Below are 17,451 nucleotides of genomic sequence, written 5' to 3'. Positions count from 1 at the left end.
CAATTGTATTTGTACAGCTGCTCTGAAAAATACAGTTGGGCATCAACCTTGAATTATATACAGTTTGCAATTCGATGTTAATGTTGGGGAAATATAGGCTTCTAAAGTCACACAAAAATCCAGATGGTACACCGTCCCGCATCATATGAGACGTCCACATTTAACATCAGCTCAGTCAGCATTTTAAATGCTGAATTAAGACTCCACAATGTTTTTTTGTTTTGTTTTTTACAGTGTAATGCTACCAAAACACAAGGGTACGAGGGATGGTAAAAAGGAAAAGTGTGATGCTGATGACCATGAAATGAAAATTGAACTAACGATGACACAACTGTAGAATAACGATGAACGCAGTTAAGACATTTGGTAACTTGTTTTTCTTTTTTTAAAAACAGACATCAAAACTCTTTATCAGTGGGGGATAAAGATTTTACCAGACCCAGCACACATTTATAAATAAATTTATATATTTAAATTTATTATAAAAAGGCATAAAATATATATGATTTATTCTTATTTATTACTATCTACAATTTAGGATATCTTGAACTTTAGACATACATCTGTCATGGAAAGCTTTCTACAATGTCACACCAGATGTTGGTTGGTTGCACCTAGGGGTGGCCGATAATCATCGTCATCGATTTTATCGTCAACTTGGCTTTCACGATGTCCAATTTTACATTATTGAGTTTTAATACTATCTCTGGGTGGCTCAATTGATTGGCTGCAAAGGAGGAGGAAGTGATAATCATTTGGCAAATCAGCGTGCATAGAGGGCAGAGGAGGATGTGATACGTCTTCATTCTGCTAATCAGCGGGCAGGATTCAGTTACGTGGCTTGGCGGCGCCAGCCACGAGGAAGACAAGACGGACGTGTTTACAAGTGACAACATGGAATCGAAGTCTCGTTTTAGTGACTAATTCAATAGAAACTTAGCAAGACTTAAGTCCATGTCCCTAGCTTGGAAATTATTTGGGGTTAACAAGACCTAAATAACATCGAAACGTGTGCCGGAAAACATTCGCCGTGAAAAGCACTTCTGTTCCACCACGGACCGTATTGAGGATTACGTGACTTTGCGACTCCACAAGTACGACTACCGCTCAAGAAAAGATAAGTAAAGCAGCCGAACACAATCAGAAAACCCTCGCTGCATTGAGCTAACACACACTGTCATTGACAAAGCAAGTAAACATTGGCGATGCCTCACGAATGCCGCCGTTACGCAAGCAGGTAAAAGTTGACCGGATGTTCCATATTGGCTTAATATTCAGTTTTTACATGCTTGTACTCCGCATCATAGCTCCATTTGCGACTCATGTGTATTATGTGCTGCTGCAATGCGGCTGCATTTGTTGTCATTACAATATATGCAGGATGCTGGCTCTTTCTTACAGTACTGTACAGTATATTCGTTCCATCACCATCAAATCACCATATATCAAAGAAATACAACATGACGTCTAAATACGGCCACCACATACCAGTTGCTAAAAGGGTAACTTTTTTACATAGTTGCGAGACAGTACAAACCTGATAGCTGCTCTCATCGGTTAATTGACTGGCTTCTGGATGATACAAACTCCTATCTTTAAATGTATTTCAAAAAACAAATCCCCAATTTTTTATTTCTTTTTGGCCACACCACATGATAATTCAGAAAATGGGCATCATAGGACAAACTTTTCTGTCAATGACCCATATAACAATATGACATCCACTGTCACAGACTATCAGATCAAACTATTCGTGTGTCTGCTCAAGAAAAATACACAGCAGATCAGCAGGCTGCCGTGCATTTTTACATTAGCTTTTTGAATGCAAAACATTGGATGCATATTGCGCAAGTGGTCGTAATGCGGTCGATGGTCTGTGTGTGACATCAATGCAAATCTGCAACTGAATTAAAGCTCAGGATTCCCATAACATGTGATTCTAATTCTAAACAGAAGAGGGGGCTGTTGGTCAGTAAAAAGTTTTGACTGGAGAAAAGTAAAAAATAAAAAAAAATAAAAAATAAAAAAAAGCATATTAAAAATTTAGATGATCTAGATCTTTTACTTTATCGGCGAGGTTCTGCAGAAATATATTTTTAAGGGTTCAAAGAATGATTTTTGCTAACACTATTGATATTTTGGTGATATTTATTGGATAGTGACCACAAGAACTACTCTGAATTATGTTACAGGTAGACAGTGTGACTCACCAGTAGCTTGGCCTTCTCTTGTTCTTCCCAGGCTTTCCCTTTCTCAGTGATGAGCGAAGGGCTCAGATCATCCAACCCTACCGTCACTGTCTCTCTATCCCTCTGAGCCAGTCTGGCCAACTGCTCCTGCACCAGCGCCTGCTGATTCTCAAAGCTAAATTCAGAAAGATAACCCATAGTTAGATCATCTACAGCTAGATAGTGTGGATGGATCAATCGATAGATGGATAACACTTACTTTCTACGAATTTCTTCCTGTAGTTCTGTGGTGGAGGAGCCGGGTGATTTTAAACCTGGAAACCAAAAAGGAAAAATACAATGGCACTTCCTTCTTTTAAAACAAACTTGCAAGAAGAAACAACTACTAAAACAAACTGATGAAACGTAGATAATACAGTATCACTGACAACAACGTACTTGATGTTTTGTGGTTGTCTTGGTTAGTTGGCGGTCTCTTGGAGCTGCAAGACCCCTGAGCATCCCTCATTCGCCTGAGAACATGCTCTGACAGCTGGAAAACAGTTTCAATCCCAGGAATCAATGATGATGAAGATGATGATGCCATCTTAGGCTACATAAGTATTTTTTGTGATACATATTATTTATATATGATGTGTATTGCTGCTGATAATGCTGTCAATGTCTCTACTGTAGGATAAATAAAGGTGTATCTTATCTTATCTTAAATTACTGGCCACCTAAGACCTTATTAAATCAAAAGGAACATTTTGACTTGCCTAGTAAAATAATGTATTTCAAAAAAATATTTTGTGGAAATTTTAAGACATTATATGCAAATTTGCACACACCAACACAATTTCAACATGGCACGCCTTGCATATTGCTGCTTCTTGTCCGATCTTCTCAACAACATTATGCACATCAATGTCAGCCCTCATTAGTTAGCAGGAGTTTTCTGCTCATCTCTACTCTCACCATACAAACTACAATGTATCCATTTTGCCTCCATTAATGTAGAAGCTGTCAAAATGTGTTCACCCTCTATTTTTTCCCAAGCTGGTGCACACTGTTCCTTGTGCTTCAAACAAGATGTTATTCTTGCCAGAATGAAATGAATACTTTTTTTTAACAAGAAAACATGAAAAGGGGTAAAAACAGCAAGTGTGTTATTCCTGCTCTAATTGTGTGTGGTCAGGTGTACTTCAGATAACAAACACAGTACGCCATTCTCGAAAAGGATGTCAGGTGGTAATACCAATACCGACCTAAGGGAGCCAACGTTGTGCCACAGGGCACCCAGACTGTAAGAAGAAGAAAAACAAAGAAAGAGAAGATACTAGTAACTTTCAGCTTATTTGGTAACTAGGAAGCAGTTGAAAAGTATTTTCTTTGTCATTTTTCTTGTGCATTAGGTAGCCAAGGTAAATAAGGGTACCCAAAATACTATAAACCAAATTTTGGTATGACACAGTGCAGTTTTAAACCACAGCAAACTGTCCAGCCATCCATTTCCGCTTAACCTCCTCGGTTTGCTGGTTAGCCTGAGTGTTTGGTGTGGAAACAACTCCATAATTTATATTCCAAACAATGTTACATTCTTTCAGTGTGTAGGAGGGGGAGGAGACTGAAATAAGAGCATACATACTCAGCCATCAATGTGTCTCAAGACATCTTAAGTTATGTCTTAAGACATATTTTTGAGACGTCTTGAGATGTCTTCTAAAGTCAAGACATGTCTATAAGATGTGTCTATAGACATGTATTGAGACGTCTTGATAAATCAAGATGTCTATAAGACATGTCTATAGACTTGAGTCTTAAGATGCCCTAAGATGTCTTGGAAATATGAATGTCTTGAGATGTTTCAAGATTATCTTAAGTTGTCTGTAGATGTCTTCACATGTCTGAATATGTATGTCTTCACACGTCTGAAGATGTCTTCACACGTCTGAAGATGTCTTCAAACGTATGAAGATGTCTTCAAACGTATAAAGATGTATTTTACGGTATCACTATCTTACTGTTCCTCTTTATATTTAACATTTTATTATCGGTACTTTTGTCAGTTAAGACTGTGTCTCAATAAACGAAGGCTTGCGAGGATGCGCACATTGCAAGTGATGGCATTTCGTCGGGTCTCTTACAAGACTGCAAAACATTGCAGAGTGTTTGCCAGAACCTAATCACCCATTTTTATGCTTGCAAAGCGTTTTTATAGTCGCAAAAATATTTTTTTAACATGTTCAAAATTTGATGGCGACAAGAAAAACTGAGAATAAAAATGGTTTCGGAAGGTCTGCCGAACGCCTTTGCAACGTTTTGCAGTCTTGAATGAAACCTGATGAAAATAAACCCTTGCAAGCCTGAGTTGCTGAGTGAGACATGGACTTAAATGACAAAAGTTATACAATATTAAATTTAACTGATTAAGAGGAACAGTGAATCGTGATACCATAAAAGACATTTAATCCTCACACTAATGACTAATGTCAAAAAAGAATGAAAGGCCATGTTACACAGTATATACAGAATACAAATGTTTGTTACTGCTGAAGATATTTGGTGAGCATACATTAATTTGCATCCTGCTACTTGTAGTTGACAGTTATTTTGTAATTACAGTATTTTGATTGAGGCAGAACCTAGAGAAGAGACAAGAAATTTAACAATCAACACATTCAAATTTAACATTTATTTAATTGCAAAATTTTCAACCGTTTGAACACAGAGAATCCAGCAAGCTGTTTTTCTCCCTACCTTGTAACTGGACACATTGAAAGCAAGGTGAAACTGGATCTAACCCTAAAAACTTTGATACACATTCACAATAACAATAACAACGACAACGATAATAACAACAGTAATAATAATAATAATATATCTAACGAGAATCACAGCAAATCAAGTTTGATTAAAAGAAAGTGAGAAAAATACAAATATTAGATATTTGTAAATATAAAAATGCAACAAATATTTATTCAAAAAAATTTGCAGAAAATACAAAGTAGTCAAAAATAAATATTTTAGACAAAAACATTTTTGAGAGAAACTAATATACAATATTATCAACTGCAAAAATACAAAATATTACACAAAATAGCCTAAAATACACATATATTGCATATAAGAAACAACAATCACGTGCTGTCAGCATCAGTTCAGACGATTGGTTTTTCTCTTAATATTGGTCACACTTTCCACACTTCACTGTAACATAAGAAACAATCACTCAACAACAGTTACGTGTATTGGCTTTTATAAAAAAAATATATATGAAGAAATACTTACTCTTATACTGATTCTTCAATCTTCACTCTAACTTCAACCTATAAAATATCTGTATGTGAGCAGTAGAACTCAAGAAATAATGAATCACTTTGTCAACAACAGTTCATAATAATGGCTTTTGTTTTGAGAAATACTTACTGCTAGTACTGCATCTTCATACTTCACCGTAACTTCAAAATAACCTGCATAACACACACACACAAAAATAATTAATCACATCAGTTCAGCCTACTGGCACAAGTTATGAGTCATTCGAGTTTCTCGGATAAATTAATATACAATATTATCAACTGGGTGTCAAAAGTTTTTGATTTCCTCGCTGCTGCCTTGGCTCGAAAACCATGTACGTAACCACAAGAATTGAAATTTGTTCGTTGTTCGTGTTGTAGCCCACGGTAAAGCTATAGACATACTCACTTTTACACTGAACTAGCACACTGTACCTAGTTAGCGAACAGCCACGGTGGTGCTTTGACAAACTTTTTTCAACACACGACACTGCCGCAACAGTGATGGCAGCTGTACCTTGCACTTTGTTATCCCGGGGTATTTGAAAGATACACAGTACGAAGAAATAATTCCTTTACTCACCTTTCCATTCGCTGTATAGTTGCCGTCTGGATTGTCGAACAGCATGAAAAACAAAAGAAAAACCACTACCTCCTTGAAGTGTCTGATGATCATCAGATGTCGTCCGAAGTCCAACTCCCCTCGCGCGCGTGCGTGCGTGTGTGTCGAAATTTATTTTAAAATGTAATTTAATTTAATAGTTTGACGTTTTGAATTTGTTTGATTGTGTTTTGTTTTGTTCTCAAATCTCTATGGTATTACATGTATTAATTTATTCAAATCTAAATTTTAAATTTAATGACATTTTATTTAATACATTATGACATATTGTTGTAATCATTATTAATGCATTATTATTGTATATTTAAAATTGAATATTCTTTGTGTGATATTAATTTAGTTCAATAATTTATTCATTAAGCACTTTAAAAAAAAACTTTATTTCACTTCCAGTTTATCTTCATCTTATTTTGAGAATATTTATATCACCATATCCTGTTCCATGTGAAGCAACATTGCTTGTTTGTTCATAACTTGTTTAGTTAATTATTCTTAGTTTGTACCATAATTCCATTACACAGGGCTCTAAATTATAAATAGTGTAAGTTAATTATTAGGGGGGGGGGGGCATTTATTTTTTATTTGACACTCCAATAACATTATATAAGGTTTTACCGCAAAATATCAATAGATCATTATCATCATAATACTGCCATTGAAACAAGATTAGCTTGACCATTTCTTCGAGTCATCCATATCATGTCTCAAGACACCTTAAGATGTGCATGTCTTAAATCAAAGGAAATATGTCTTAAGCTGTACTAAGACATTCAATGTCTTCAAGACACAAACATCTCTTTGGGGGGCAACCCATGTGCTGCTCTCTCATGATACCTGCATGTTTCAAGCCATCTTAAGATGAGCATGTTTTAAGACAAAGGAAATATGTCTTAAGACGTCTTGAAGACATTAAACGTCTTCAAGACACAAACATTTATTTGGGAGTAATCCCATGTGCTGCTTCTGTCATGATACCATGTCTCAAGACATCTTAAGATCTGCATGAAAATGTGATTTAAGATGTCTTAAGATATTCATTGTCTTCAAGACACAAAATCTGTTTGGGGGGCATCCCATGTGCTGCTTTGTCAAGGAATGGCGTCTTTAAATGTTTGTCTTCAGATGTCTTGATGTTCCAAAATGTCTTGAGATGTCTTGATTGATTTTGCTTATTAAGACATCTTGAGACACATTGATGGCTGAGTATGTATTCGTTGTTTTCTGTCACTAAAATACAAACGAAATTTATATTCATAATAACTCCACGAATAAACATAAATCACATATTTTGTGCTCAGCGTCAACTTAATACACAATTACACTGTACACTTATTTGTGTTTTGATTCTGAAAACATAATTCGGCTACTGCTCAGTACAGAGGAATAGGGCCAACATCCCCCCACCAAATAATCATAATTGAATAATAGATAATAAATAATATTAATTTGCATATCTTCACCTGCACGGCTGAACTGATTTTACCATATTAAATACATCAAAGATAAATACTGCACATCAAAGGTAATACTTAGTATCAAATTGCATCCTTGGAATTTTCTGTGTGCAGCCCTTGGAAGTGTGATTTTGCACACTACTGAACTAGTACAGTAAAACATTGTAAAACCTTTATTCGTCCCTTTATTTATAGGCTTGCTTAATGTTTTAGCAAACAAACTGCAAACGTTCCCACTTAATCATATTCATAATAATACTACAATGCGCACGTAATGGAGGTCAAAGCCAGTTTACGTTCACTACATGGCAATCTTAGCTTGACCGAGTAGCAAGCAGTGGGAGTCAATGACGGGGCGTCTGGGTACATATGAGCAGGTTCATGGAAGGACACAGACCCCCATCAGCTAACAATGATTAACGCCAGTCCAAAAAATAGCATAAGAAAACAACGTTGACAGTTACAGTTACCTTCACTCCTTCAATAACCGTGACCTTCTCTTCTTCGTCCAGTCCGAATGACACTTTCCTCGCCGCGCTGCCATTTCCTCCCATTTCGAATCACTTCTTTGTCCCACTTGGTGCGTTCCTTTTGCTTTGTTTTTAATTTCGCTTGCAGGTAAACATTTATTTGAGAGACAGCGGCTTCACACAGCCGCCCGCTACCGCTGGTCAAAACGGTCCAATCAAGGTCACTGTGCCCCGCACTATTCTCAAAGCTAATTGGTTGGATGAAATAATTATGACGTTTTTGCGCATCACGTGAAGAAGGGGAAGACGGGAAATGTATTCTACAACTGTAGTCTACTACTTTCTCAGTACCGTTTTGTACAGCTAACGTTCTGTTTTTTGTTTCCAGTAGTTAATTCAACACTATTCATTCAATATTTTTCAATAAGTATTTCCTAATTTCGTTATTAAAAATATAAAATATTTCTGGTGATGGTAAACTTGGTTTCGTTCATTGGCAACAATACATCTTCAGGTCATTATTAAAAAAAAAAGAATCATGAGTGAAGTGAATCTACTTTGACTTTTTGAACTACAATATTCTAATTTATGGAACTTTGGAGGGAAAAGCAAAGCATGAAATTGTCACTGTCCAGTATGAAGTATGAATTTTCCAATTATTGCATTTATAATATTGCAATTAAAGAAACATTTGAAATATTCATTAGAAACCATTGAGAATTATGATCATTTTTATTCTGTATATAGCATGGAGTCGTTTGACAGGAAAGTGATTTTTACAATTTACGGAAATAATTTTAAAGTATCTGCAAAACACTAGAGCAGAAATACTCTTCACTAGTCAATGAACGCTATTCAGCCAAATTTGAATCTAAAATGTTGAATCAGCCAGGTCAAGAATGTTTTTTTCTGTATTGTTGCTCACAACGGATACATTCAAATGTAACCTTGAAGTGCGTTTTCAGCATACAGGTTACCATTGTGAATACTATGTAATACTGCAAAGAACTCTCACAAACAACAATGATTTGTGGAAACAAATACAAGGCAGCTTTTGCCCTGGACAAAAAAAAGAAAAAGAAAAAGTTGGGCATTTCAGGTGAAGAAGATAACAGATGGCACCATGAAGGTGTTAAAATGACTGACACTTTCATTATATGTATAGGTGATGTGTTCAGGAGTAGGAATATCATAGCTGATAATTGTTCAGTGTTAGTAGACAAGTCAGGATGCTATAAACTGAACCAGAGAATGTTTTTTCAATCTTCTTTCTTTTTGCACAGCAACACACAGCACTTTCACTTGTTAACACAACAGCAATTGGTTCAAAAGGTAAAACGTACCTGTCAAAAGCACACAACATTGGCGTGTATATTGAGAAATTGCAGTTTAGGACATACGGTTAATACCTGGTAGAAGATTACAGTTACTGAAACATTTCAGTGGGAATGTACAAATGATACTCCGTGTCACTGAAATTGTTAAGACTGTTGTAATGACAATATCTTCCTCACTGAGGACAAAGCTATTGCTGAAGAAAAGTGGAATGAGAGAAAAAAAAATTCAGCTTGAGCGAGGAGCAACAGCAGCAGGGCACACTGGCAACAGTGTTTATAAAAAAATAAAATTAAAAAAAAAGCAGTCAATAAGTCAGGGTCCGCAAGATAAATGGATTGAAAAAGGTCCCTCCTTACTTCTTTGTCCATATTTGTAACGCCTTGGTCTCATAGAAACACATTTACATTTTGCTCTTGACACCATTTACACACATTCAAGTCCAAATGCATGACACCAGCCCAACAAAGGAATTAGACGTTAATAGGCCTCCAATTATCAGCTTCAATGCTGTTGATGCTGCTGGATCCAAAAGGTCCCGAAACAACGTCATCTAGATACGCTCCGACCATTCCTGTACTGCTGGGACCGGAGCCGTCAAACTGGGTGGAGGAATAGTACAGGCCCTGGTCGGTGAGCTCCTTGCGGCCAATGGTTGAAGCAACAGTCGGTGGAAGGTTGACATCGCTTTCGTCTGCCTCGTCCACCTGGGATTTGTAGGAGAACAGGATCTTGGGTTCGGAGCTGCAAGAGAGATAAGACAGGCAAACGTGTGAATATAATTTCTGAGCACTTTTGGTCTGTGTAATTCTTCTTACGTACCCAAAGAATCCTTTGAGGAATGTAACGTAGATAAGTGGCGCAAAAGCAGAGAAGTAGAGGAAGGTGGTGACATCCACACAGCTGGTTCAGAAAGAAACTAAGAGTTAGCAACAGCAAATGTACAATAGAAACATTTACTTCATGGCTTGTCTAACTTTTTGGCTATCAAGGATGCCTGCCCAGCCATCAAGTGTGAAATTAAACGATACAATATTTATTTATTTATTTTAGATCTTGTGGTATTTTGTCACTGACATGTTAATATGCTTTACATGAGAACTATTTTAAATTGTGGGGGAAACAATTACGTTATGAGATCATTGCAATGGAAAAATATGTTGAATTTGAGCTCACAATGTTTCCACTACTAATTTTTACTTATCGGTAATAATAGTATATAATAGGGCTGGGTTAAAACAAAAACAAAAAAGAAGAAGACTCTATATTGAATTGATTTTCCTTTTCAAGCCTGATATCAATTCATAAAACCATGAATCGATTATTTTAATATCTCTTTTTCTCTTAAATTCTTAGGAAAATAGAATTTTAAAGGCCGATTTTTAAAATCCTGGTTTTCTTGAAATTACTGTTCAAATTTATTCAAACGTATTTTCTTACATTTATAAAATACCTGATTTATTGCACTCTTAGACAATTCAGATTAGAATATTTTTCATTTATATTTACAATTATTGAATTAGAATTATGAAAACATTTTCTTCTCATCCATACTGATGTCAATGTTTGTGTAACAGTCAGTGGTGTCCAAACTCAGGCCGCGAGGGCCGGTGTCCTGCAGGTTTTGGATGTTTCCCTGCTCCAACACACATATTCCAATAAACAGGAACGTTATCAGGCTTATGCAAAGCTTGCTGATGAGCTTCAGGTGTGTTGGAGAAGAGAAACATCCCAAACCTGCAGGACTCCGGCCCTCGAGGACCGAGTGTGGACACCACTGACTTAAGTGATAATAACACGTGTTGAAAATTATTTTGGAATTTTATATTTGTGGCGTTTTTATCATGTTCTTGACATTTAAGAAGAATTGATGTTCCATAATGAATCGATATTGGACTGAAGTGAAGTGAATCGAATCAAATCAGGAAACATTTAAATAGAATGGAACTGAACTCTTGTGAATCAAAATCGAATGAATTGAGGAAATTAGAATCAATACCCAGCCCTAGTATATAGGTTGTGCAAATGCCCTAATTGGAACTATATATCGTGCTACTCACACTGGTGTATGGAAGGGTGCGAATGTTTGGTGTAATGTTGCACGGGATAACAGTAACAGTACCGTACCTCGATGTTTTGGCGTCAAAAACGGCTCGGTATTAAAAACAAATTAGCACCGGTACTTAAAAAAATTAATACGAGACAGCCCGTCAGCCCACTGAACACTGAAGCGCTTGCTGGCCGTGCATTCCTTGTTGAGAAGCATAACGAGCTAATTAAGTGTAGTACTTGCAGGCCGTCTACTCCTCGTTGAGAAGAATGACACGCAGTGTGTCATACGGAACTTTTTTTTCCTTACATGGCCGACAGCCAAATGTTTTTCGCGGAGAAGCAGAAGAAAAAGCAACAATCACTCCTGGCCTGCAGTGGACTCAAGGTGCGTTCAATGAACAGGCACACAGTAGGATATCATAGGTATGCATAGAAAAAGCCCAGATGACTGAGAGACAGGTTGTGACGCATTTCTTGACACTTCCCATAAAAAATAAGTGGAGTGTGAATTATTTTGTTCCTAGTTTGTAGTATTTGATTACGCATTAGACTAATTGGGGGCGTAATGGAGAAGATCAGAGACATGCACGCACACTTAAGCAACGTTACATTGAGTCATGGGAGTGCCACTGTATTACCAATATTTTAAACGGACAACATCAAATAGTCAAATAAAGTACTTCAAGAATATGGCATGCAATGTGAAAGCACATACAGTATATATATAAATATATACAGTATGTACATTAATTAACATGTATATATGTTTTGTCGAGGTACCGTTTCAGTACCAGTATCGAGGTATTTTATGCAGGTATAGTATTGAAGTCAAAATTTTGGTATCGTGACAACACTAGTTTAGTGGTGGTCGGAAGGGGCCGTAGGCGCACACTGGCAACCACGCTTCCGTCAGCCTGCCACAGGGCAGCTGTGGCTACTTAAGTAGCTTATCGCCACCACAGTGTGAATGTATGAAAGCATGAATAATGTATCCATTCCATTGTAAAGCGTCTTTGAGTGTCCAGAAAAGCGCTATATAAATCCGATGCAATATTATCATTATTATTATTACATATTGTAACTCCAGATACCCAAGTTTACCACTGTATCAATACAACGCTATTTTGTTGTTAATGTTACACCGGTGCAGCGCCACCTTTTCGATTATGCCCGTTTTAAAAGCCCATGCAATATGTATTGTACAGATATTTATACTGACCAGAGTCCCTCTATAATTCCTCCACACAGAAGGGCACTGCCCAGGCCCTGGAAGAAGTTCAATAAGGACAGGATGGCAGCATACACATAGAAACTCCTCTTAGCTGCATAGAGGAAGTGAAATAAAGGTTGATAAACACACTTTACCAAGACTGTTCTTTCTTCATTTATATGGACTACATGCAATAGCCCTCAGAAGCACTTTGTTCATTCATGACAATACAACCATTTTAAAAATGTTTACATGCTGTTGTGTCAATGTTAGTTACAGAAACCAGATTTTTTTTTTTTAACAAAAAACTTTGGGTTGAGTTTAAGTGCATTGTGCTTGAATCTTTTTGAAGGCTCATACCTGGTCATTTACTCAGCAAGGCTATAAATACTTGACGGACATATTTATTAGGACTAGCTCATGACATTTCATGCAAAAAGCGCATTTTGCTCTAATAGCGACTCAATCCGTGCAAAGTGCCACATGAAAATGCTCATTTGAGGCAACCACTGTTTCCTGAAACTAAACAGTATCGCTAGTTTTACATTTACTGGATACAAGTTTGCCAATCACTGGCATATTGAAGTGCTTCCAGGGGTTGGTGCATATCCATTCACTGCTCTACTCCATCTTACATGGCAGAGATATCCTCTCTCTCACTGGAGTTTTAGGCAAGATCACAATCAGAGAGTACACCTAGGAAAGACATGAGAGTGGTGAGTGATATATGTTTTCTATTTCTTCATTTTTTCCCACTAAGTACTCACCAAGAAGAAGAAGCACGAGCTGGCCAACCAGAAATGTCGGCCTCCATGTCCGTAGATATTGAAGTCCTCAGCCGACAGGTGACTGTCCGGGTAATAGATCTCTAAAGTACCCTACAGGGAGAGTATTTTTATATACATTTTGTGTGGGTGGGGTGCTCAATTATGCTTTCACTATATATCGGACTTGAGTGGAACTGCTTAAGTTGCACTCTAAGTTTGTACAAATCAGAATTTGACAAATGTTTGAGCGCCTCTGCTTTCATCAGTTCGTTATTCCATTTGCTCTTTAATATTTTCAGTGTTAAACACTTCCTTTACATTTATATTACTGTTAAGAGTTGTAAATAACAAAATTAGAAAGTTAATTTCACTTGTCTTTAGATGCAGCACTGGAAACTTTTTTGTATTCCATTCTACCTGTGTGATGGAGTACGCCAGAGCAAGCACAGTCGTGATAGCCAGCACCCGCTTTATACTAGAATTACTCTCCAGATGACCTATAAATGCAAAATGAGTCACAACACAAGAGAAAAGCTGCACGTTAGCATTTTTAATAAAGGAAAATCCCACCACAATGGTGTCTAAAATATTACAATACATCAAATGCAAAGTGAAACTATACAGCAAACCAACCAAAAGCCAGTCCCAGAATGACAACACTGAGTTCAATGGCCAGTAAGAAGAAGCGGGTGATTTCCCATAATACCTTTGAAAGAAAGAAAAAGAGAGAAAGAAGCAACAGAGATCAGGAGAATGCACTGTGCTAAAACAGCTATCTTCTAATCTACAAAGAACAGGACCTAACTGTCAGCTGAGTTCATATTCTTAAGCATGACCTAACCATTTATTGTTTGTTCAACGAAACCATTGCAGTGTGTCCATGAGTGTACACACACTTCAGATAGATATCTGCTAAAGATAAATGGTATGTGAACAATGCCACCATGTCTTTTCTCTTTTACGCAACAACCTAGCAAAGACATGCCGAGACTCAGCCCTCTGGCCAATATTCCATAAAAGAAGGAACGGTCAAAAATGTAACAGCAGCTTTGAATTATAACACAATACAGCACCACCACCGATGGCGTCGGCTCAGAAAAACGATGTTGTAATGTTCAACTAAATTCTTCAAACGACATTCGTCAAAAACTTATTGATGAACACTGACAAAATTAATTTACTAAAATGCAGCGACTAACAACATGTGTTACATTTAAGGCATTCGGAGGAATTTTCTACATTTTAAATTCTGTAAAAAATAGATTTTTTTTTTTAGATGTTTCCATTCATACTGGTATTTCATATTTTAATAAAGTGTTAATTGATGTAGTATTTTTTCCCCTCTCAAAGTTGCCAAGAGTTTTGCACTTAAAGAGAATTTAGTAAAATCATTTGTGAGTCACACACATTTGCCTAAGTATCTCCGAGAAGGGAAGTGAAAAAGTACTTGTATATGCTGACGGACCTAACCCAAAACAGAATAAATATCATATAATTTACAAGGTTCAATTATTGCATAAGCTTAAGGAGAATTGCCCATAAGGCAAATTTCAGACTATACGGCATTCAGCCTTCAATTTCCAATGTATACAAGTTTGTGTAATTTCTACCTGCACAATCTAATAATTTCCAGTAGTACATAGTAGAGCTTCCTAAAATTGAATAACGCTTAATTTAACAAAAATGTATATTTATTATTATGGTTTGCAGTGGCGTAGAGCTGCACATTATTTTGCCTTTCCTTACTTTGTCAATGATGGTGGCAGAGCTGGATGCACTGACAGTCATTGATACAATGGCCCGGGTGATCCCAACTGCTGCTACGACAAATACCTGAGACATACACAACATGTTAGACGACCAAAAACATGTAATCAGTCATCATGTGTGATAGTATCCCGTCCTTCATGTAGTATTTATATACTCTCAGAAGGACACAATCAATGGAGTGTAACATAGTGCCAGCAGGTACTAGTTAGCCCACAAGCACATGAGTAGCCTAATGAGCTGCTTTAAAAAATAAAAAGCTCACCAGATATAGGACATTGTGACTTACTAAGACGAGCTTAAACAGTAGTAGTAACATTTATTCATAGTTAAAATGTCACACATTTAATGTTCCAAATATTGTATTTAAAAAATAATACATATAATAATAATAATAATAATCACAAAAAAAATCGTATTAAGCCAAATCTTTCAAAAAAGGCAATTTTAGACCTGTAGTTTTAATACTGCAATATTTTTGCTTGAGTTTATCATACCGTCAGAACCTAATGTAATATCAGCCCATGCCTAGTTCCAACTTGCTTTTAAAATGTGATCAACTTTGAGGTCAACCAACATCACAAAATGTATTGCATTTTATTTTGGAGGTTCCACTTTACTCAATGACAGATGCTTGGTTTTGAGTCTCACCAAGAGGTAAAAGGTGATGAAGATGGGGCTGGACGTGACCCGAATCTTTGCCCTTGCCGATGGCAGCTTCCACATCAAGAAAACAAAGAAGGCCACATTTGGTATGAGGAGAATGATGTCCCAGAAACGCACCCTAGAAAGGCGAGCATGAAGCTCGTTAGCGCCACCATCATCTGGATTTGTTTTTTCTTTTGTGGTCACTTGATTACCTGGAGTCACCAACATCCTCATACAGAATTTGTAGACATTTGTGAGGCTTGCTGATGTTTGTTTCGGAATCAGGTAGCCAGGTGGGGAATGTAGACGTATTCTCCGGTGGTGCTGACGTGACGCTGCCATTGTATTGAACAAAACTAACCACAGGAGTGGCTAGCATGGTTTTCCGCCTGAGAGGGGATGTGGAAGCGCATTATATAAACACAACACAATGTATTGCAAGTAAAATATTGTAGTCCTCGGAAGAATTCACATTTGAAACCATTGTTAATACGCCACAGCAATCCACACATACCAAGCAAACACAGGCTCTCACAGTATCTGTTTTAAAACATTATGCAACAACCTCTGGCGTCCGTGTGGAAGCAGTTAATACAAAAGAAAAGAAATATCAGTAGTTGTACTCTGGTCTATCTTATTTAAGTATAACAACATATGTGAAACGTACTGTCGTAAACAAACCACATGACGACTTCTTAAAGAGCTCCACTGATGTAAACGCTCCATAATGTTGATGTAATTCATTAAATACTACAAACAAAAGTAGCGTAGTGGTCACTGTGTTTTCGACACAATGGTTAGTTAGTGGACGGGTTTTGAGACAGCGTTAATAGTTAGCCGACGCTGCTAGCTAGCATGTTAGCCAGTGTTAGTGCACTTTGTAAAGTGCCATACATTCATTTAAAACAGTCATTACATAGCAATAAATATGAGGGTTTGCGTATCAGATGTTATCAAACAGTTTCGATTGTATCGAAACAAAAGTGAAAATGCACTGCAAAAGCAACGACGCTAATCTTGCAAAACACGTTGTTTTACCTTTTCAGAAGACTCCGTTGTACTGTAAAATAAACGCTGTAGTAAAACCATATAGCTTTATCGCATGATTCACATGCTGCCCGACAAACAACACGCGTCACTCAACTGATCGATATATCTGGACATGTTTTTCTGGCGAGTTCCGTGGTAGCTGATCATATCTCCGATTGTCATCTGACATTTTGCAGCCTCGCGGAGCAGCACATATCGCGAGATTATACGATGACGTCATGTTACGTTATGTTATAGACGGGTGAAAAAAAATTTAAGGATTGGAACGAGTTCAAATAACCTCGTAAAATAATTTATTTTGATAATAATAATAAATAAATAAAACGTATTTTACATGTTAGAACTGTGTTTATTTATAACTTTCATTACAATTCATAAACAATTATACAGTAAATAAAATATTTAATCTTTCTAAAACTAGACGATTTGTCATTCCACGCTTCCGCATATTATTGATGAGCAAGTATCCTATCAAAATACAGTAGTGACATATTCAGTTGGAACCTGAATCTTTGGTGATTATTCTTGGATGTTCTGATAACATTGTAAATTTGAGTCATGCAGAACGTTGTTTCATTTCTTACTGTATTGTAATTGCAACAACAACAA

The 17,451-nt window shown here is 36.8% G+C and overlaps 2 protein-coding genes across 5 annotated transcripts in view; both read right to left on the bottom strand.

Moving 5' to 3' along the window:
* Positions 1-8,251, bottom strand: part of chchd6b (coiled-coil-helix-coiled-coil-helix domain containing 6b) — a 63,640-nt gene extending 55,389 nt beyond the window's left edge. For 2 of the 4 annotated variants that reach the window (XM_086088022.1, XM_086088023.1), the window contains exons 1-4: positions 8,014-8,251; positions 2,628-2,721; positions 2,449-2,503; positions 2,211-2,364 (exon numbers count right to left, since the gene is read on the bottom strand). In XM_086088022.1, coding sequence (XP_085944148.1) covers positions 2,211-2,364; positions 2,449-2,503; positions 2,628-2,721; positions 8,014-8,097 — 387 coding nt within the window. In that variant the 5' untranslated portion in view covers positions 8,098-8,251. Of the gene's footprint in view, positions 1-2,210; positions 2,365-2,448; positions 2,504-2,627; positions 2,722-3,436; positions 3,473-4,743; positions 4,764-8,013 lie in introns of those variants that run through there. The other 2 variants (XM_086088026.1, XM_086088024.1) reach the window with 2 other exon arrangements.
* Positions 8,252-8,726: 475 nt separating this feature from the next.
* On the bottom strand, positions 8,727-17,036 carry tpra1 (transmembrane protein, adipocyte asscociated 1). Its single transcript, XM_086087969.1, has 11 exons — positions 16,831-17,036; positions 16,005-16,181; positions 15,796-15,928; positions 15,124-15,210; positions 14,011-14,083; positions 13,795-13,874; positions 13,378-13,488; positions 13,246-13,306; positions 12,620-12,722; positions 10,171-10,251; positions 8,727-10,092 (listed from the first exon to the last, which is right to left on the bottom strand). The coding sequence occupies exons 2-11, from the start codon at positions 16,169-16,171 to the stop codon at positions 9,822-9,824; spliced, it is 1,167 nt and encodes a 388-aa protein (XP_085944095.1). The 5' UTR covers positions 16,172-16,181; positions 16,831-17,036; the 3' UTR covers positions 8,727-9,821.
* Between the last annotated feature and the right edge of the window lie 415 nt (positions 17,037-17,451).

Source organism: Leptonotus elevatus, chromosome 10 (assembly GCF_054856555.1).
Source record: "Leptonotus elevatus isolate MCC_2025b chromosome 10, RoL_Lele_1.0, whole genome shotgun sequence".
Lineage (NCBI taxonomy): Eukaryota > Metazoa > Chordata > Actinopteri > Syngnathiformes > Syngnathidae > Leptonotus > Leptonotus elevatus.
This window is presented reverse-complemented; position numbering and strand designations above follow the sequence as displayed.

What these genes read in the sequence shown, in the direction of transcription:
- tpra1 (XM_086087969.1), bottom strand. Translation starts at nt 16,171, where the DNA reads ATGCTAGCCACTCCTGTGGTTAGTTTTGTTCAATACAATGGCAGCGTC. An exon ending in GCTCGTGCTTCTTCTTCTTG is followed by an intron (nt 13,307 to 13,377) that starts GTGAGTACTTAG and finishes TGTCTTTCCTAG; the next exon opens with GTGTACTCTCTGATTGTGAT. An exon ending in TTCCTCAAAGGATTCTTTGG is followed by an intron (nt 10,093 to 10,170) that starts GTACGTAAGAAG and finishes TCTCTCTTGCAG; the next exon opens with CTCCGAACCCAAGATCCTGT.